Source organism: Eurosta solidaginis, chromosome 2, assembly GCF_040869045.1.
Source record: "Eurosta solidaginis isolate ZX-2024a chromosome 2, ASM4086904v1, whole genome shotgun sequence".
NCBI classification, from domain to species: Eukaryota; Metazoa; Arthropoda; class Insecta; order Diptera; family Tephritidae; genus Eurosta; species Eurosta solidaginis.
This window is the reverse complement of record NC_090320.1, coordinates 45,401,126-45,424,035: the sequence shown is the minus strand read 5'-3', so window position 1 is coordinate 45,424,035 and position 22,910 is coordinate 45,401,126. Positions and strand designations below refer to the sequence as shown.

The following is a 22,910-nucleotide window of genomic DNA, read 5'->3' as shown; positions in this document are numbered from 1 at the left end:
TGCAGTTCTGACACTGATGGATTTTTGTTTATATTTTCCTTCGTTCCTCTTCAATTACAGGATGAAAAAGGTAACATTGTTTGGCAGAATCTTCGACCTTCTTCTACCATGTATTGTCGTCCAATTAAATATATTTTTTCTAAAGAAACAAAAGATTTTATTGTTTTTGAAACGAACAAAGTTTTAGAGGAGATAAATGCGTTGTTGCCAACAAAGTACATGCTCGAAGGATACGAAGTTTCCGTAAATCACAATATGCTTCTAACAATGATTGACGGAAAAGTTTGCAATGCTTTGACTGAAACTTCTTCCGCACAAAAGTGTTATATTTGTGGTGCCACTGCAAAAGATATGAATAATGAGTTACGGGAATTTACGCCTAACCGAGATAATCTTGATTTTGGTTTGTCTACTCTCCATGCATGGATAAGATGTTTTGAATGCTTGCTTCATATAGGTTATCGCCTCGAAGTAAAAAAGTGGCAGCTTAGGAATGCGGCAGATAAAGAGAGTGTAAAGTTACGTTCAAACGAAATCCAGAATAAATTTAGAAGTGTACTTGGATTGATAGTAGATAAACGAAAACCAGGTTTCGGCAATACCAATGACGGCAACACTGCTCGTAGATTTTTCGAAAATTCTGAGGCTAGTGCTGAGATTACGGGATTGGATGTAACGCTCAACAAAAGATTCGACACTCTCCTTCGCGCATTAGCATCTGGGTACAATATAAATATCCAAAGATTTGAAAAATTTGCGGTCGAGACTAAAAAACTATACATAGATCTCTATCCATGGTTTAATATGCCTGTTACAGTTCATAAAATCTTAGTGCATAGTACTGATATTATAAAATCAGCAATTTTACCTATTGGTCAACTTTCTGAGGAAGCATTGGAAGCCCGTAACAAAGATTAGAGACGATTCAGGGATGATAACACACAAAAGCAGTCGCATGAAGCCACGAATAGAGATCTTATGAATATGTTGCTTATAACATCGGATCCTTTAGTTAACAGTTTTAGGGAGATCTGACTTCAGAAGTCTTAAATTTACTGTCCCCCGATAATGTTGAGGAGTCAATAAATACCCCAGTTCTTCCAAGCTTTCACAGTAGTGTTGCTGATGCTCATGACTATTCCACAAGTTACTCATCGAATGAAAGTGATGATAGCGAATAATAACATAATTATAAAAGATAACCTACCCTATAACTTTTTGTTGGATCAGGTTTTATTTAATTTAAATCTATTGTCTTTTCTACTTTGTATTATACTTTACTTTTAAGTTTTTGTAATAAGTTATTTTCACATAATTAATTTAATTATTTACATTGTTGTTATTATTATTGTAAGTCACTTTTACATTCCTGACTGGTACTATAAAATAATTTTGTAAAAATTGTAGTGCCAGGATAAATACTCAAATAAATACAAAATATGTATGTACATATGTACAATCACTCACATAAATAAGTAGACACCCCTTTTTGGACAATTCTTACAATCTTCGCTTTCCCAAATTTATTTTAATTAATTTCCCATAAGAAAATTAGTCACGATCTATAACAAAAACTAAATTATATTTAAAAAATGTTTGAAAAATTCAACGAATTTTCATAAAAAATTTAAATTTTTTTTTCGGAATTTTTTAGAGTATTGAGATTTGTAGTCCATTCAATTTAAGTACAATAAAGTAATATTCTTAAGTCCTTTAAATTTTTTTGGATCTATGTCACTTATTCACATTAGTTACTGTATATGAAATAAGCAAATGTATGCATATGAAGTAAAATTTTGGAAACAAAATAAAAAAAAGAACTAATGCCGGAAAAAAATGACGTAGTTGTAATAAATGACTGCAAATGATACGGAAAATCTCATAAAATAATTTTGTCCAGCTAGCTTGTTCTACACGAAACACTGTGCGACCGACAAAAACTCGACCACAATGCATAGTCGCATAAATACAACAATAAAGATCACATTTATTTTATTTTTTTTTATTTATTAGCCAACACAAAACCGACCGAGCGACCGACCGACAAAAACCGGACCACAATTCATACTCGCACAAATACAACACGAATGATCACGTTTATTTTATTTTACTTTTTTTTTATAAGCCAAAACAAAATCGACCGACCGACAAAAACCGAACCACAATGCATAGTCGCATAAATACAACAATAAAGATCACATTTATTTTATTTTTTTTGTATTTATTAGCCAACACAAAACCGACCGAGCGACCGACCGATAAAAACCGGACCAAAATTCATACTCGCACAAATACAACACGAATGATCACGTTTATTTTATTTTACTTTTTTTTTATAAGCCAAAACAAAATCGACCGACCGACAAAAACCGAACCACAATGCATAGTCGCATAAATACAACAATAAAGATCACATTTATTTTATTGTTTTTTTATTTATAAGCCAACACAAAACCGACCGAGCGACCGACCGACAAAAACCGGACCACAATTCATACTCGCACAAATACAACATGAATGATCACATTTATTTTATTTTACTTTTTTTTTATAAGCCAAAACAAAATCGACCGACCGACAAAAACCGAACCACAATGCATAGTCGCATAAATACAACAATAAAGATCACATTTATTTTATTTTTTTTGTATTTATTAGCCAACACAAAACCGACCGAGCGACCGACCGATAAAAACCGGACCAAAATTCATACTCGCAAAATACAACACGAATGATCACGTTAATTTTATTTTATTTTATTTTGTTTTATTTTATTTTTTATTTATTAGCCAACACAAAGCCGACCAACCGACAAAGCCGGTCCACAATGTATACTCGCATCAGGGTCGTAGCCAGGAAATTGCCTTGGGGGGTTCAAAAAAAAATTTTTTTTCAGTTAAATAAATAAAAAAAATGTTGTCTTTAGCTTTAGCATTAAAGTAAGTGTGTTTAGAATATGATATGAAAAAGGTTACATTAAAAACTCAAGCGCATGCGTCGGCTTTTCTATGCCATTTCATCTAAAACTTCATCAACGGAAACAATTAGATCACGGTGGATGCTTAGTGATGCACAGCCATTCAATCGATCATCACTCATCGTGTTTCTCAAAAAGTTTTTAATCAGCCTAAGAGTTGAAAAAGATCTCTCGTTCGTTGCCGTTGTTACTAGAAGCGTACACAAGATTTTCAACAACATGTGAACATTAGGAAAACCCACAGAATCGCATTCCTGTAATATTAATAGATAAATTGATAAAAAAAAAACCGAAATACCTCTTTCAGGAATAAGTAGAATTCGTCTTTTTGAGCCTATGTATGAGATCTAACGTATACATATATAAAATTCAAAAAAAAAGAAACTGATCGAATAGAAAAAAAATTTATTTAAAAAGTCACATCTGCACGGAAAAAACACTAATGTGTTTTTTACATTTTAAAATGTGAAACAGATTATTTTTTCATTTATCAAATAACTTGAATTTTACATTTTTGAAATGTGTTTTTGATATGAAAAAAAAAATGTAGATATTACATTATAAAAATGTGTTTTCCACATGGAAAATAATGTCAAATTTGCATTATATTTCAAAATAGGAAATGCGTACTTCGAAAAAATGTTGTAAATTTAACATTTTTCAAATGTGGAGAATAAAATCAAAGCACGAGAATTAGTATCGTTTAGTTCGGCAAACAAACAGAACCGTAAGCAATGTTTATATGTATGTTTATATGTAGCTTGTCGCCGTGACGTAAGGGCAGAGGAAACATGCAAATATTCAGACGCATGGAGTTTTCATATTTGCCTTTTCATTCCGATGAATGTGATCGCGGTTGAGGCAAACGATCAAACGCCTCAATTATTATATTCACGCATGCAATAAGTTGGTTGATTTTAAATCAATGTCGATTATGTTCATTTAAGCAAGTTGGATCATTGAACACGATCACGTTGCCGAATGTAATCGAAAGTTCTTGTGTTCGATTTTTGCTGTTCTCTGATATGTATGTAGATGGTCGTTAGGCAAATTTAGAGAGAAATTTCTTTATGAAATTATAGTAAAAGTTAACATGTACATTTGTATATTTAATAAATTGCAGAATTATTATGAGACAGAATATGATTAAAATATAAGTGTTCAATTCGTACATACATATGCTTGCATATTAAAAATATAATATCACCAACAAAGTAAATACGTAGCAGAATTATAAAGAAATTTATTAACATAGACATAAAAACATCAAATATTTGAATATTTTGGGTCGGACAGGGTATACATATGAACATTTTATAGTAGGAGATGAAAAAAACCTTAAAAATCAAAGTCGAAAAAAGTCAAAACATGAAAGTAATTATTTTGTTGGGTGTGGCCCAAATCCTATCGAAAAATCGATGGCGCGATATCGGTTAATAAATCCGCCCAATCTAATATACATATAAATTGTTGAAACAACTTACCTGTTATTTTGCTTGCTTTTCGTAATATGATGCTTTCTCCAGCGCGATCGAAATCACATTCTTTATGACAATCACCCGACGTAGTGTTAGAGGTGCAACCTATAAAGAAGTTGTATACTACTATAAATAGCAATAACTGATGAGTTGAATTTCGTCTATAAATTTAAAATAAAATTTTAGCTTGCTAAAATACATACTTGATTCTAGCATTTTTCAATTTCCATAAATTGATTTATACGCAGTACATATTTTGTAGGTAAATCAATAGCTAAGTGACTTAATCACATCAATTTACCATATTCGAAACTTTCTAACAAGCAATCCTAAGCTGAGCAAAGTAAAATCTAAACTAAAAAGTTGTGTTTTTATATACCAAAAATTTCGTTTAAATTCACATCTACTCTACTCTTACTCTATAAGCGCTTAATGCTATAAACGAAAACCTTTCACACTCTCAACTTTAAACAATTTTCACCATATTCATGCATGTTCACATAATACCCAGCAAAAATTGTTAAGCTTATATGAGGCTTATTTCATATGGCATAAAGGCTTATAGTATCAGCCATTAATTCTATAGCGAATATTAATTGTATACTGTTTTCCTTATAAAAGTACTTATTTTGCTGTACTTGTGTGGCCCGGCATAAGGATTATCTGAAAGATAACGTTATGTATAAGGCACATAACCTATACAAAATAAGGCTTACATAAGGAATTATTATAAGCCATTAGGAAGATATAATAACCTTATTATAAAGCTTAAGGACCAAATAAAACAAGACTTACGTTATGTTTATAATAAGATACTGCTTAGGATTGGGCCCTAATAAGGCTTATACACATTTAAAATCAGGCTTGCTTTGAGCGCAAAAACCTGCTTATAAGGTTTATGTGTCAGGTAGTATAAGTAGTGTTGCCATTTTGGTGTTTTAGAACCCTGATCTAGCTCTTCTTTTTGTGTTTAGCTCCAAAAATTCCGGTTAAGCCCCTAGCCCTGTTTTTCGCCTCTTTAAAATGTTTGCCCCTTTTTGGCTCCAAATCTATTTCGGTAATACGTACTGTGAAATTTGTAATGTGTTTTATGTATGTATGTCGAAGTTTTATTTTATTTGTTTCATTATGTATGATGTGGCAACTTGGTACTCAACTGATATCAAAAATTTTAATCGATAAACCGTTTCATGAGAATGTATTGTAAATAATTTACTGCAATTCCCCTTATTTGCACCCTTATGCTAACGCTCAAATCACTAAATTATTGAATAAATATCACCACTATTCAATAATGGAAAATGACCTTTACTAAAGTACTTTAAAAAATAACACTGCTACTGCTCGACAGATGGAATGCTTAAATCAAACTGATTGTCGCGCCTCTACTGGTGCCGCCTTTTATACTGTGTGGTTTCCTCGTTGCAAAGTTCTAGTCTTTTCCAGAATTTACTTAGTTACTGCTATATAATTATAGCTACAGATGCACGTGTATAGCTCTCATATACGCGTGTATTTGTGAGCGACACTTCCACAATTATAATTGCATACTTTTGGGAGCATCTCATATAAGATATCTGCATGTGTTTGTGCGTCTCTTCTCCACTGCGTGTACGTATATCTGTGTAAATATAATGATTGATTTATTGATGTGCAGACAAGTCACTGCTTAGCATCGGCTTAGAGATGATAGTTTCCCTTAGTTTTGCTAATAATCGTCACAGTATATTTGCTTTCCAGCTTGTGCAACAGCATAATGTCACCTTCTAAGTACTTCGGCCCTTTAATTTCAGATTATAATAAACTTTTGTCTCCCGTACCTTATTTTCCTTATATCTTTGAAGAATATATACGAATAAAAAAATAATATAAATATATAGACGAATTCATTGAAAGAAATTTAAATAATATATGTATGTCGCGACTTTATAATTAAATTAATAGAGCAATTAAAGCAACGCTTAGCGCATAATATAGAAACGCTTAGCAAAATAGATTTATTTTCGATTGGAAATACATTGAGAATTGTAAAACCTCAAAGGTTTTCATATTTCACAAATGAAAAAAAAAAAAAAACAACTACAGTACTGATGAAATAACGAGATTACAAATACAGTGGAAAAATATCTATCTCCAAAATTGGAAAAATGTGACTTCAACATTAAGTTTTTGGTTTGGTGTTAAACAGTATAGCAGTATAATTCCAAAAGCTTGTTGATTTTGTGCTGCCACTAAGTAATGCTGAAGTTGCAAGAATGTTTTCAAATATGAGTTTGATTAATAGCAAACACAGAAACAAAATGAATTTATTTATGTTGAATTCGCTTCTAACAATAAGACCATTTCTCCACCTTCGGCTTCCCAGAAAATACAAATCCAACCATTAGGCAATACAAAGGTTGTGAACTATTTGAACCCCAGGTAAGTGAAACTCTCTTGACATATGTACCTGAATATGGCTTCAACATCCCGTACCATATCGTATTTTAAGATGTTGACGATCATAGCTGATGCTGGATGTTGTAGTCGCAGGTGTATGTTGGTCTAGTTTGTTTGCGAATTACCTTTGTTTCAAATAGCTCACTTCCGCACGCTTTCTTCCCCTGATGAAATAAGATTAGCATGTAGTTTGTTATTTTGTATGAGATATTAAGAATAAATGCATGATAATCGCATTCAAAAATGATTCAAAAATCTCAACCAAAATGATTGAAATATTTTCACGAATATGATCAAAAAATGACTGTGAAAAGCATCCAAATATTGCTCTAAAAAAATTAAAGCCCAATTTTACAATGATTTCAGATATGAACAAAAAGTGTTTCGAAATATGAATCATAAATGAAAAAAATGCTGGCTGGGTGGCAAGCCGTATTTTTGGAGAACCTATAGCAGTTCCGTCATTGTGGTAGTGTGAAAAATATTTCTTACTTTTTAACGATACCTTATCGCCAAATGGCAAAACAAAAGTTAAAAAATTATTGATGAACCTGTCTTGTACCTTATAATTTTTTCTTTTGTTAGCTTACTTTACCTTTTTTATAACTTTGTTTAAGTTTGGTTTGAAATAAATGTGAAACCTTACATTGAAAATTATACATATACTTTTAGCTTTTTTGCAACGGGTTTTGGATTTTATTGAAGAAATTTAGCTCTTTCTAGCCCTCGTTTTTCTAGATTCTAGCCCCAAAGAAGTTTTTTGCTGGCAACATTAAGCATAAGGAATAGTATGCCATAAGAAAAATAAAAACAAAATCCAGTTTCCTCAAAAATACCACGAAAATTTACCGACAAGACCTTGGTTCTATTTAACATGTTTAGGCCACATAATTTTTTATAAGACTTATTTTTAGCTTGAATAAGCCTTAAGCAAGGCGTTACTATAAACCTTATTTTGAGTTGTTTTTTTCAGTAGTGAGGCCAGTATTCCTTATTGCTTACACTCGCTTATGCCAGTTTTGCTGGACATGCTTCAAGATGTTTCCAAACAAACGCACATAGGCGCACGTACATACAACTACATGTAGTTTTTGCACATTTTTTGTCAATATTTCATCGAAGGCAAGCAACATAAGTAAGTACTGAATCTTGGTTCACCCACCCTTGCATGGTAGCTGACATTTAGTATCATGTTGGTGTCGTTATCTATGTAGTAAGCGCTTGTTGTTTCTTCTTTTATTTTTAAACACTTTTTGGCAAAAATATATTATACACATGTGATTTACACAGTCGTCCTTCCGCATGTCCGTTAACACGATAACTTGAGCAAAAATCGACATATCTTTAATGAACTTAGTTCACGTGCTTACTTGAACTCACTTTATCTTGATATGAAAGATGAACAAAATCCCACTATGACCACGCCCACTTTTCCGATATCGAAAATTACGAAAAATGAAAAAAATTCTATAATTCTGTACCAAATATGAAAAAAGAGATGAAACATGGTAATTGGATTGCTTTATTGACCCAAAATATAACTTTAGAAAAAACTTTGTAAATTGGGTGTGACACCTACCATATTAAGTAGAAAAAAATGAAAAGGTTCTGCAGGGCGAAATCAAAAGCCTTTGGAATCTTGCCAGGAATACTGTTTGTGGTATGACATATATAAATAAATTAGCGGTACCCGAAAGAAGATGTTCTGGGTCACCCTGGTCCACATTTGGGTCTATATCTCGAAAACGCCTTCACATATACAACTAAGGGATACTCCCTTTTAAAACCCTCATTAATACTTTTAATTTGATACCCATATCGTATCGTACAAACACATTCTAGATTCACCCCTGGTCCACAATTATTACGATATCTCGAAAAGGCCCACTACGTTTTAAATAATCATTAACACATTTCATTTTATACACATGTCATACAAACAAATTCTAGGGTTACCCTAGGTTCATTTTCCTACATGGTGATTTTCCCTTATTTTGTCTCCAAAGCTCTCAACTGAGTATGTAATGTTCGGTTAAGAGCGGTACACAGATCACAAGAAAGTAAAAATTCCATATAAAAACCGCTCAAGAAATGCTCAAGAAGATTCCTTGTGGTAAATTTTCTTGATGTAGTACACAGTTTACAAGAAATTTAGTACGCTACTTTACTACTATTTTTCCATCAAATTTGCATATGGCAACACCGGTTTCCGCAAGAAATATGTCAAGTGCTATATACATGCTATTTCTTGAAGAAAAAAGGTAAACAAACTGGAAAAATTAGGTAAGCACATGGTTTTTTAATTTTTCTGAATTAAATAATTATTATTTTATTTCAGAAATGGAAATAACAATAGCTACAGCACCAAAACGCAAATAGCGCATAGTGAATTTCTCGGCGGAGGAGAAGCGGACACTTATAAGGGAAGTGACATTCTTTACATTTCTTTTGTTTATGTGCTCTTCTTCTTGCTTGTTTCAAAATTACTTCCACACTACTATTTTTCACGCAAGAAAACAGTCAAAATTTTTCTTGAGCAACTACTTGTGATCTGCGTACCGCTCTTTATACCCGAACTTAGCCTTCCTTACTGGTTTTGGTTTTGCTATTTTCTTTCTTTGTTGTTTTTTACATATTCTTTTTTTATTGACGCTTAGATTTTTTCTTATGCGAAATTCTAAAGCATTTGACAGCAGAACAATTCACATGTAATTAATTTTTTTCCAGTAATTTATTCAGTAATTTTTAGCTTTCTCAAAAAATAGTACAGCAGCGAACAGAAAAATAGCAGCAGCACTTTTTGTCAAACTTTTTCATATCAATTCTTATTTTTTCTAGTTTCAATATTTATAGAAAGTTATAAATTTTGTAACTGAAGCTATGCATGGTCATTTTTCGATTGTAATTTGTCATTTCTCATTTTTCATTTTCCGTTTGTCATTTGCCATTCGTCCTATTTCATTCGGCATTTGGCCTTTATCATTTGTCATGTGTCTTTTTCCATTTGTCATTTTCATTTGTTGTTTGTCATTTTTCACTTCAGTTTTGTCATTTTTCACATGGCTTTTGTCATTTGTCGTTTTTCATTTGCCATTTGTGTTTTGTCACTTTTCATTTTCGTTTGCCATGTGTAATTTTAAAATTGTTATTTGCTATTTTTCACTTGACTTTCTCGTTTGTCATGCGTCATTTGGTTTTTGTCACTTCATTTGCAGTTCGTCGTTTTCATGTGTGATTTGCCATGTGTCATTTGTGTTTTGTCATTTGTCATTTGGATTTTAGCGGTTGTCATTTGCCATTTGGCATTTGTCGGTTGTCATTTATCATTTGCCATTTGTCATTTGACATTTGTCATTTGTCTTTTTTCATTTCTGATTTTAATTTTTCGTTGTCATTTTTCATTTCTCATTTGTTATTTGCCACATGGCCTTTGTCGTTTATCATTTGCAATTTTTCAGTTGTTATTTGTCATTTGGGTTTTGTCACTTGTCATTTTGGTCTGTAATGTGTAATTTTTAAATTGTCATTTGTTTTTTTTCATTTGTCGTTTTTCATTTTTCATTTGTCATTTATTATCTGTCTTTTTCATTTACCGTTTGCCATCTATCATTTGGCTTTTTTCATTTGATATGTGTCATTTGATTTTTGTCACTTTTCATATGTGGTTCGTCATTTTCATTTGTCATTTTTCATGTGTTATTTTTGTTTGTCATTTGGATTTTGCTGCTGGTTGTCATTTTCGTTTGTCATTTAGCATTTGCCGGTTGTCATTTGTCATTTACCATTTGTCATTTGACATTTGTCATTTGTCTTTTTTCATTTGTAATTTTCATTTGTCGTGTGTCATTTTTTTTTATTTGCCTCATGTCATTTTTCCCTTGTCATTTTTCACTTCGCATTCGCAACTTTTTATTTTCAAGTCATTTTCATAGATACATAATTTTAAAACATTCTTCTACGACAAGCAAGTAAGCGAAATAATGAATGTTGCCACGTTCTGCAATATACAAACTTTAAATAACTGCAAAAGATGGATTTTAAATGGGGAAATGTAATAGGAAAAAAGAAAATTAATTTTTCTGAAGGCAGCCGAAGGCTCTAAATGAATTGAGTTGTAGATTGCGACTTAATACGATTTAACACAAGTTAAATTTAAATGTATAAAGAAGAAGCAAAACAGCGTAAAGGGAATGCATCTTCATACAAGTGAGTTTATATGCACACACTTCAGTGTTGCATATGACGACTCAAGGGAATTACTTAAGCATACATGGCGTATACGTAACATTTACCACAATTGCCAATGCATACACCACCGATGCTAGCAACACATACACAGCAAGAATGTATGTACATACGAGTACATACATATATGCATTTCACGCACATGCTCTTGTGTTTATTTTGCTTTATTAATGCTTCATTATTTTCTTAATTAAATAAAAACAACAATAACAACGACATAGCCAAAAGTGTGTGCATAACTTCTGAGTGAATAAACCGATGCCGCTGGTCAGACTTGTCGGTTAAAAGGAAGCCACAACATACAGCACCAACATTGGTTAGTGACATTCACAGCAAAGAGAAGATAGATTGCATTGTTGACAGTATACAACTGCCAGCGGTATTTGCCCTACTGCTTACAGCATGCTCTTGACTGTCCGAGGTATTGACAATATTATTTGCTTGGGTTTTTAATGTCAAACAATTATAATACCAACAACTGCGACAGTTCTTTTTTCTTCGAATAAAAATAGTAAGAGTTTAAAAAATAGCAACTCAGTCGTAGTGTAAATATTTGTTCAATGCGTGCACACATACATACATACTTATAAGCGAACACTTACTTACCCATTGTTATTTCATTTATTTCTGGTATTTCGCATTTGGTGCCTTTAAAACCGCTCGGACAGTGACATGTTATGGCTGCATCACCGATATGTCTACAAACAAGGAAATATAAACAATTATTTATGGGTATATTATTTCACGTAGAAATGCTCATTACACAGTTAGAGTGTTGGTCATTGCATGCATGTCTGAGTGTAAGTGTAAATATATAGGTAATCTAGTTTACATGCGCTTTCTGTTTTCGTCTGCTATTATATTTACGTTTGGGCTTTCGTTTATTTTCATGTCATTTGTTTACTAGACTGTAAAATATACTATTCCGTGTTTGTCTCTTCATTCTGGGAATATTCCTATTATTTCATGCCAAATGGAATTACATCAGTTTCGGTTCATTTGCAGGGAAAAAAATATATATTTTTTTTTCACAATTTGATACACTTTTTGCTCTTAATTGATACGCTTCACCATTCAGCTTATTCAATTTCATGTTTCAGTTGTTTTTTTTATGTTTTCAAAAATTGATATAAACAATATTTCTTTGTTACATTTTTTGCAAAAAGAAGCCTCGGTTTTCCCGAACAATACTCAGTCTTTGGTATCTATTTCATCTTTTTCGAAGTTTTATTTTCGATATATTAAATGAGTTGAATATGTTTCGTATGCTTTTGGTTGAATGTTGATTATTTAATAAAACTTACTAAGAGATCTCTGTGAGGCTGAGTTAAGTTATATCAAATACCAATTATAGCTTGCAACTTTTCGTTGGTCAATTGTCATTTGTTACTTGTCAATTGTCTTCTACCACTAGTCCTTTGTCACATGTCACCTTCTACTTATGACCTTTCACTTGTCATTTCTCACATTTGTAGGTTGACACTTGTCACTAGTCACTATCCACTCGTCACTTGTAATTTTTCCTTTGGAATTTTTCATACGTCATTTGTTACTTGTCATTTATCACTTGCAATTTCTTCATTTGCCACTTTTCACTCGGTTGTCATCTGTAATTTTTATGTAGAATATCTTCATTATGATAAAGATTGTAACTTTTGTCATTAAACTTTTGTCAGTCTTAACTTGCATTTTTCGTTATCCTAGTTTTACATTTAATTTGTCATTACTCACTGAGCTTTCCTTATCGCTGATAAATTGTCACTTGTCATTTGTTAATTGCCATTTGTTACTTATCACTTTTCATTTTTTCATTTCTCATAAGTCACTTATTACATGGCTTCAGATTTAACATGTTTCTTGGTACTTATTTATAATTTTTATATAAAATCTCGTCGCTGTTATTAACATAATGTAGTTTGCCATTAAACGTTTGCCTACCATAATTTGAATTTTCTTGTTTTCCGGGTCTCACATTTAATTTCATTAGTCACATCATTTTCCGCCATAAAATGTCACTTGTTACTTGTCGTTGGTGAAATGTAACTTTTCATTTTTTAGTTGTCATTTGTCACTTGTAACGTATTACATGTTGCATTCCAACTGTCATTTGTTGGTTGTCAAATTTTATTTGCCACGTGTGATGTTGTGATACCACGTAAAATAACGGTGATGCAATCTAATATATCTACTGACGATTTGCTTAGCAACAATATAGTTTAGAATGAGAACGATATAACTTTCGAATAAATCCTCCGGAGATCTAAGTGAGTTGCGAGCGAAATACTTTTCTTAGTTCTGGCAAAATGTGAGCAGTCAAGAATAAAATCAATCGACGATTCCAACTCGTCATATGCATATATCTGCAGTAGGGTTTTCCGGTATATTGACACATACCGCATGGACTGCCATTAGATAGTGTTCTGTCAAAACCACAATGACCATTGATAGATTAGCTATAGTGAACCGCACAGAAGGATCTGGCTAACCTGCTAACCTTGTGTCCGCCCAACGCTTGCTGAACTGAATCGGGGCCGCTCTATGTTAGATCAGACCACATGTGGCCAACGGAATCCTGAAACCTCTACATCCGTCTTCATACAGTTCAGTTGTACTAATGCGGGCTAGGACATCCGCTGCAGTTTGCTGCATTTACTGTTTGTCATTACTAATTTTTTATAGTCGAGTTTTCGTTTGATATTTGTAATTTTTTATAAATAAGCAATTTGTTGCATTTATTTTACTGTAAATCACTTGTGAATGTCGTTTGAAATTTGTAATTTAAAATTGTCATTCAAAGTTTTTACTGATAAAGATGTGTTGTTATCTGATACAGGCAGAAGTTAGTAATTTCTATCAAAAGACCATTTTTGTGTGTTTTTTTGCATGTTTTCTTTTATGGGTATGTGCTCTTGTATAAAATACTCGAAAACATTCTTAAACAACAAAAAAAAATTTCTAAATACTAATAATACCTTCAGAATTATTGAAGTTGTTTTTGAAAATATTTTTGGGACTGTCCTGAATATCGCTAAAGCAATTAAAAAATTGTCAGCGCTGTTTTTCTGTTGGCTGTTATAGCTTTTTTTTATGAAGTTCTGTTGAACGGGCCTCAAAATATTCCTCACAATTCGGATTAAAAACCAGAAGTATATATGTACCTTATTGTATATAGAAGGAATAGCAAGTTAAACATAATGCTTAGAGACAAATTATAGAGAATACAGTGGGGCATTAATGTGGCTAAGTATATAGACACATCTACCTTTACACCAGCATGACCGTAGCAGATTTTGAGCTCAAAACTGAGCTCCGGAAAAGCTAGCTGATTGAAATGTTAAACAGAAACACATCAAAGTAACCATCGTGATGAGCAAATAAATCTATAACGCCAATAGCTAAAAAATTGTACAAAGCAATATGAGCCTCCCTCGCTAAATATCGCTAATGGATACAAAACATATAGTTTATAAATATCTTATTATGTATAAAAGGAAAAGCAACAAAGGCAATACGTAGAGGCAAACTACAAAGACTGCAGCGGTGCATTCATATAGCTGAGTGCATGAAGCAGGAGATTTTGAGATTTAAGCTCCGAACCCGAAAAGTTCGCTGAAGAACGAATGTCCTAGTAACCATAGCCATGCGTAAAGTATGTAACTTCTCTCTAAAATTTATTTAAAGAAATTGCGAACAGCAGAAGTGTGCAAGAAAATCCAAACGCACTGCTACAGAACCAGCCTAAAAATATTCTGCACAACATAGATTAACAATATATAGTCTATATGTACCTAGTCTATAATATAAAAATAAGTCGGGTTTTCTTTCCTGACGCTATAACTCCAGAAAGCACGAACCGATTTCCACGGCTTTGCATTCGTTGGAAAGGTTTCGGGCCCGCGACGTTTATAGCAAATTCAGGATCGATGCTCAGGGTCTCGAGATATAGGCCAAAACGTGGACTCGGGTACCCCTGGTATGTGTTTATAGAATATGGATAACAAATGAAAGCTGTTGATGTGTGCTTTAGTAGAGGGTAATTTTCATACGCCTGGGCAACTAGGGTCTCGAGTTATAGGCCAAAACGTGGACCCGGGTACCCCTTGAATGTGTTTACAAAATATGGCTAACAAATGAAAGCTGTTGATGAGTGCTTTATTTAAGGGCAATTTTCATACCCCTGGGTGACTAGGGGCTCGAAATATAGGCCAAAACGGGGGCCCGTGAACGCCTAGATAGTGTTTTTACATTATGGGTATCAAATTGAAGCTGTTGATGAGTGCTTTAGTACAGGGTAGTTTTCATACCTATTGGTGACTAGGGTCTCGAGATATAGACCAAAACGTGGACCCTGATACACCTAGAATATGTTTTTGCGTTATGGGTACAAAATTGAAGCTGTTGATGTGTGCTTTAGTACAGAGTAAGTTTTACACAGCTGGGTGACTAGGGTCTCGAGATATATGCCAAAACATGGACCCCGATACCCCTAGAATGTGTGTGTATTATGGATATCAAATGAAAGCTGTTGCTCAGAGCTTTAAAGTAATGTTCATTTTGATATTCGATTTAGTCGCATCAACCTGGCAAAACTGATAAATATGCATGCGAAGCCGAAATAAAGACATGAATTTATAATACTCACATACCTATTTACAAACGTCCTATTTGATTTGCCTGAAATGTGGTATATAAATGTGCCTATATTAGTATTTACAATGTTTTTTCCGGGAAGTATACCAGAGACGAACTGGGACTGGGATTAGGACTAGGACTGGGACTGAGACTGAGACTCGGAGTGCGACTGGGACTGAGGCTCGGAATGGGACTGGAACAAAATACATACCACCCTCTGGGACTGGCAATAAGATATGAAGAAGAATGAGAAAACTTCAGAGAAGAGAAAAGAGAGAAGGAGACTGAGACGAAGATGGAGATTGATGAAGCGAAAAATACGGGGGGAGGAGTGAATACAAAGATTTGGAAAATGTGTAGAAGGGCGAGGCAGAGTTAGACGGAAAAAGCTTATTAGAATGTACGCAGATAAACCAAATTTAAGGCAGAACAACGTTTGCCGGGTCTGCTAGTTGTGTATAAAAGGAATAGCTGTATTAAGGGGAAAATTACGAAACGTTCATGTGGCTTAGTAGATAGGAGCATCTACCTTGACGTTAGTATAAATATAGGAGATCCTGAGAAGTGAAACTCAGAAACATGTCTTAGTAACCAGTGCCTTGTGCATATTTAACAATGTTGCTCTAATATTAATCTGCAAAAGTTTTATAATTTTTGTGCTACACAGTGTCTAACTTAGGTTTAGACAATTCACAGTAAGATTTATTTAATAACACAAGTTCTTAATTTTTTTGCAAGACCCTACATTACTTTCAATTCCTTTGCGCAAACTCTTCTGAGAAAGAATCATAAATTTTTTTATTGAAATATATACTGATGTTATTATAGCGCGCAAATCATGCTTTTCCATTATTGACTTAAGTCAGTTTTACAATTTATTTAACTTTTTGTTTTATTATTACATCATATTTTCTATGCCGTTATCCACAATAAAAGGCTAAAAAAGGCAAGCCCTGCCGTTTGACATATATTAAAGCGCAGCTTAAATTAAATTGTAATACAATTTTTATTTTCTTTTCACTCTGAGAGAATATGGTAGGAAAAAAAAAATAAAAGAGGAAGTATTAATAAAAGTGTGGCTCTTTATGCACAGTGCACAGTGAGTACTACAGACTGTGATGGACTTTTCCTTGACTTTGCCGGGGTTGATCTCAGTCCGTCCAGGGTTCCTGGAAGTAGAAATTCCTAACGGTCCTTCTGAAAGAATAACTCTGTTTTGTTCGATACAAAACGTTATAAAAATTATTTATTTGATAAAATTCTACTTTTCTACTCCTAGGCTGATTTCCTTGCTCTATAAGAGGTGACGGAGGTGATAAAGCCCTCGGCCAACCTCTGCGGTCGAATGGAGTGATAAAGCCTCCAGACGAGTATACTCTAAGTACAAATGAAGTGAAAAAGCCTTCAGGTGTACTCTTGGTCGGTAGTGATAAAGCCTACCGACTCGTATGCCTGCCTCCTAATCTCTGAATTTCAATGCGAACTCGTCGCCCTTATATACTAATTTTTGCACGCAGGCAAACGGTTATTTTATAATAACAACTTTCAACTAATAGTATTAACAATATAAAACAACTGTTATTCCGGTAAATATTTCCTTCCCATGAATTTCCATGCACCATAATGCTCTTTATTGAATACAATGTCTTTGTACTTGCTCATACTGTGCTTTCCAGGCTTTGGTTTATATATTGTGTGTTTGTATATTTGCTTGTGGTCACCTGATTCTAATGTTGTGTTTTGCTTTGCCCAATGCTTCTGCCTTCTGTTGTATGGCGTGCGTTGGTGTGTTGTATGCTAGTGCGTAAATATGTATAACGAAATTTCAATTAGTAGCGGCGCTTATTTCGACGACGTGCTGCTGATCTCCGTTCACTTAAGTTATTATGTACATATGTTGTATTTGTAACTGGGTACATTGGATTTTGAGTGTGCAAAGGGTTGATCGACCGCTGCATTTTTATGTTTTGTGCGTATCTACCTTCCTTCCAAATATTCAATGCGTGTTAGGGTGATCCTATATTTAAAATTTATGTTTGCGAAAATGTAAATACTTTGCTTGCGTGCAAAAGTGCGCAAGTCTAATTTGTCCTTCAATTTAATAATTATCAATTCAATATACAACCGGATATATGCATTTAGAGTATAATTTATAAAGGTATACATATGTATATTTCATATAAAATGTATAAGTGATAAATTCAACAATAAACTCCAAGTTATTTCACAATGTATGTTGTTTACAAAAATATATAGATATGTGTATGTTGTGAGGATACAAAGTCCTCGGCTTTGGGGTCCTCACAAGACTTGCTCGATGATGCATGATAAGTGTCAATTCTGGTGACAGCTTTTCGTTCCCATAGCTTCACTTTTTACAAGCAATAACTTGATTGTTTACTGCTATGCCAACTGATTGACTGACACTCAGCTTCAACGCTTATGTTATGCACGTGATGACAGCCTTATCGTTAGTATGCTGAGTTTAATTTTGATATTATTCTATTTTATTTTCATTGACTTATTTTCTATTGCAATATTTAAGAGCATTACTTTGCATTGTTGGATATTTACTGGGATATTTTCAATGTGGATTTTTTTTGGAATTGGGAAAAATATTTGAATCTTTAGATTCCACTTCACACTTAAATATGGGTCGATGAGGACGGATTACGATTGATTTATGCATTCTCCATGTAATGAGTTTATTCTCCTATTGACCGACTCAGATAGGATTATGGAATGAATAGGATTGTCCTCTTGGAAAATACTAGGAGTTTTCTACCTTAATTGATGCCTCAAGATCTGGCAGCTCTAACGCCCCTAACAGCTGAAAACTTGACCTAGCATGCGCAAGATACGAATACAGAATATGCTCAACCATTTCTTTCTTCTGCTCGCACTTTGTACACCTGCTATTACTGACCAGACCTAACTTATAAGCATGTGTGACACCAGAAGACAGTATCCAGTTGCTTTGCCCATCGTTAGCCTTAGGTCTTCTCTCTTTAGAGATATGAACCACTTTGTGAATCTAATATCTTATACTTTGCATATCAGCTTAGACATTTTGCAGCGCCGTGAGTTTCTCCACGCTTTTCCTGCTTTATGGATGATATGCAACTCCAGTCTCCTTTTTATTTCTCCCAAACGGATTGGGATGTATATCGTCGGTTCAGCGAGTATTTCTCCTTCATTTGTCAACTCATTTCCTGTGATCTAGCCTCCCGCACTCAAAGTATATGATTATTTGGTTAAGCCGCTGTTGCGCTTATTTCATTGCTTCCAATTTTTTGTTCACCCAGTCTGGCCTTTTTACTTCCACACGACTTAGACAAAGGGTGTTCCCTGAGTCAGTGTAGGTTTCGACATAACGAATTAAACTTGTTAAGATTTATTTTTACTCTCTCGAGAGCAAATCTTTCAATGTCCGCCGCGTACTCATGCAATTCGACAACTCCATTTGGCATATCTACTCCCTATGGTTGCTTCTGTTACGTCTTTTAAAGCGATCAGCACTGTTCCGTTCTTCTTCAGCAGCCGGTCCTTTCAATGCCACGAATAGTGCAGCAACTTTGTCTTCAGCATTTCAGTTATTCACTGTTGCAGTCTTCTCAACCTGTAGGGTAAAGACTTGAAATGGAATATAACCATCAAAGGATTGACTTACGTGCTGGAAAAGCTGGACCATTTATTTGCAACTCCGGTATATGACATTTCAAAGCATCCACCTCGGCCTCGATTTCTTTCTCAAGCTGCATTATTTTTTCGTTCGTTCGTGTTTTGAGCTTTTATGATATACGCGCCTGTTGCTCTTTCAACTATGTTTCCAGCTTGGATGTTATATGTATCTCCTAGGCTTCTTGTAGAACTAATATATCGCTTGATATTTGCGACGACATTTCTGTTAAACGGGTCTCCTGTGCTTCTATCAATGATATTATTTGAGTCGTAATTTCTGGAATACGTGTCTTCAGCTGTGATAATATTGTGGACGTGTGTGCAGATGGGGAAAGTTCAATTATGTGTTCGCCAATGTCGACGGTGTTTCATTTTCTCTTCCGTTTTTTGTTTTTTGTCTGATCGTCATGAAAGTAAAAGGCATACTCTTCCACATTTATTCCTTTTGACTCCATGGCCTCTCGTAGTTGTGATTGTAGTTGGGACTTATTACCTCTGATATTTAATCCGCATGTTACCAACTCCTTTCTCAGTCGCTGGAGCTTTATTCGCCCCACTTGACCAGGTCCTGATGATCCTCGGAATCTTCGGAATGTCTTCAATAAATCCTCTTCTGTCACCAATGTACTTATATTTGCCACATCATTAAGTCCAATGCTTGACAAATGGAAGCCCTCGAAATGACAGACCTTCGCCGAATATCTACTTGTTTCGTTCTCGTGTCCCATAACCTAGGCGAAGTCAATATTGTTATCTTCACTTTATGTTTCATAAGTAAGATTTGTTTAGCCAAAGTCTACAAAAAATCTATTTTTTATCGTACTCACGTGTATAAGCCTTCACTTGTATTTAATTTTTATACAATGAAAATAAATGTTACGTATACGCACAGGTACTCGTGATTTCAAGTGTTGCGTATATGTTTGTGTGTAACTGGTTGGCCTTTAATTAAACAATGTGCTTATTAATACTCACTTGCATGTGCCACCATTTTGGCATATATTTGTATGTGGATCTTCACACAATGGTCCACGGCCACAATCTGTACCACTGAAGCCAGGAAAGCAGGAGCAGTAGTAGGAGCTGAAACAGGAGTAATATAAAAGAATATTATTTATGTATGAAAATGTTTTGGATTATGTTCATATAGAAATGGGAGTGGAAGCGTGATTGGCACTTAGATTGAGATTCAGATTGGTAAAGCGAGAGGACGTGGAAGTAGGGTAGACTTGAGAATGGTACACAGAGTGTGATTGGGAGCAGGAATGGGGGTGTGAAAGAGAGTGGGAGTGGGAAAGATATAAATTTGGGTCTGTGATGGACTTTGCCTCTCTGAGGACTTTATTTTACAACGAAAACAATGATAGAATAGTAAGCAAGGGCCAACAATTATGTTATGGAATTTAAAAGTAGAGTCCTCTCTTAACGAACAAATATCGCGCTCCACAGGTCCTTCATAATACCTGCTCTTATATATGGTTTGGGATCATAGACGGTGAAGATGACATGAATGATAAGCTATAAAGCTCATAGAGCAGATATAAATATAGTGTGGCGATAAGAAGAAACAAGTTTTCACTAAAATTATATTAGTCGAATGGACGAATACGCTTCGGCCAAGAAAATATTTCAGCTGACAGCGCAGTTTGAAAGCAGAGGAAGGGAGTTACCTCCACTCAGTTGAGTGAGGTATATGGAGGAGTATTTGTTCTCCCTTGGTACGCCATTCAGTTATCGCGAAGTAGAGTTAGCTGGCGTGGATTGCTACGGATTGGCCAAAAACCTTCGGACGGATAAACGCTGATTAATTATAACAATGCATATTAGAATAATTAGTTTCAAAAACCGATGCTTTAAAGCAGCTAGACTTGTCGATATCTGTATTGAAGGCCTCCTAGTATCATTATTTTAATCATCAACATATCACACCAATTATGAAAATTTAAGAATGCATTAAATTTGAAAGGAACTCATTCCTTGTGTAAATATAGATAAGAAGAATCAAATTTAAAAATTGAAATAGAGTTTAAAAATAAAACTAAACTTCCACAAACCTCTACGATTTGTATTCTCCTTGTCAGTAGTAGTAACTAGCCACAACAAAGGCGAACTGGCAGCTGCAAAACTTTTCATGCGGTTATTGCGGCAGCTGTCAATCGCATGGGATAGTTGAGAATTGTTTTTAGTTATTTCAAAATACAAAACAGAGTAGAACTTATAAATTTAGTATACGCACATAAATATCTATTTCAACTATAATTCAATAATTTAATAAAATATAACGACGCAGACATGTGCATGTACATATATTAAGGTGGTACGAAGGATATTGATTTTTTTCTTTTTTTGATTGAGTCAAAGGGAAGCCTGGTGCTAGCTATCCTTGAAAAAAACATAATAAATATGAGAATTTAGTGTAAATGGGAAGGGAATTCCCAATCCCGTTTTTATTTTGACTCAGGCCGTACATATAAATTTTAAAGCATAAATGACCATGAGCCAATTTCTTTTCCATTATTTGCAGAAAATTGAGAAACAAAAATTTGTGAGAATCTAATACTGGTGAAGATCGATGTGTAAACAAACAGGTGTACGTCTGCAAAAAATTTTTTTTTTAATTAAGGTCGCCGGGGGTTGAAGTTAAACAAAAGCGGTGGTAAGTTTACCAGAAACAAATCGATAACTTTTCGATAACAAATCTATAACGGACACGTAACGCTCCGATAACAAATCTATACATTTCCAAAAAAAATTGATATAATTTTGGTACCATACAAAACTTTTCCGTTAATAATCGATATTTTTTACATACCAAATCGATAAAGTTTTGCTGGTAAATCTATAATTTTTCGATAACAACCTGTCTAAGCTTTGGGCAATTGAGGGCGAGCAGTTTAATAAGAGTTATAAATGAGTAATTTTATGTGCTTGTAAGCGTATGAGTCGTGGCACAGTGGCTGACGTACCCGACCAAACGCCCGGGGTTGCGGGTTCAACTCCCACCAAGCATTCCTTTTTTTAAATTTATAAATTATTATTATTAATGGACTGTATTGAGTTTATGGGGTTTTTGATTTAATGTATTCCATTTATTGAGTTGGGTAGTTTTAGTGTTATTGGTGTATTTAAGTCATGGGAGGATGCATAGCATCAGTACACCTTTTATTTATTTAATGTGGGGGCGAGCACTGGGGGGCTCTGAGGCTTCGCTCTACTGAGCCACCTCATCCTCTATTTGAAGAACCCTTTAAAATGTGATATGGAGGCGAGCACGGGACGGCTCTGAGGTATTGGCACCCCATTTTCTACAAGAAAAACCTCTATTTATTTAATTTGGGGCGAGAGTTGGGCACTCTGAGGTTTTGCTCTAATGAGCCACCTCATCTTCTATTTGAAGAACCCCTTCAAAGTGTGATATGGAGGCGAGCACTCGGCTCTGATGTATTAGCACACCATCC

General features: G+C 34.2%; 1 protein-coding gene across 1 annotated transcript in view; it reads right to left on the bottom strand.

Annotated features, from left to right (window-relative positions):
• Window positions 1-22,910, bottom strand: part of LOC137241500 (serine-rich adhesin for platelets) — a 759,406-nt gene that overhangs the window by 561,083 nt on the left and 175,413 nt on the right. Inside the window, exons 2-4 of the mRNA XM_067769103.1 lie at window positions 20,428-20,535; window positions 11,746-11,837; window positions 4,462-4,560 (exon numbers count right to left, since the gene is read on the bottom strand). Of these exons, the coding sequence (XP_067625204.1) occupies window positions 4,462-4,560; window positions 11,746-11,837; window positions 20,428-20,535 (299 nt within the window). The remainder of the gene's footprint in view (window positions 1-4,461; window positions 4,561-11,745; window positions 11,838-20,427; window positions 20,536-22,910) is intronic.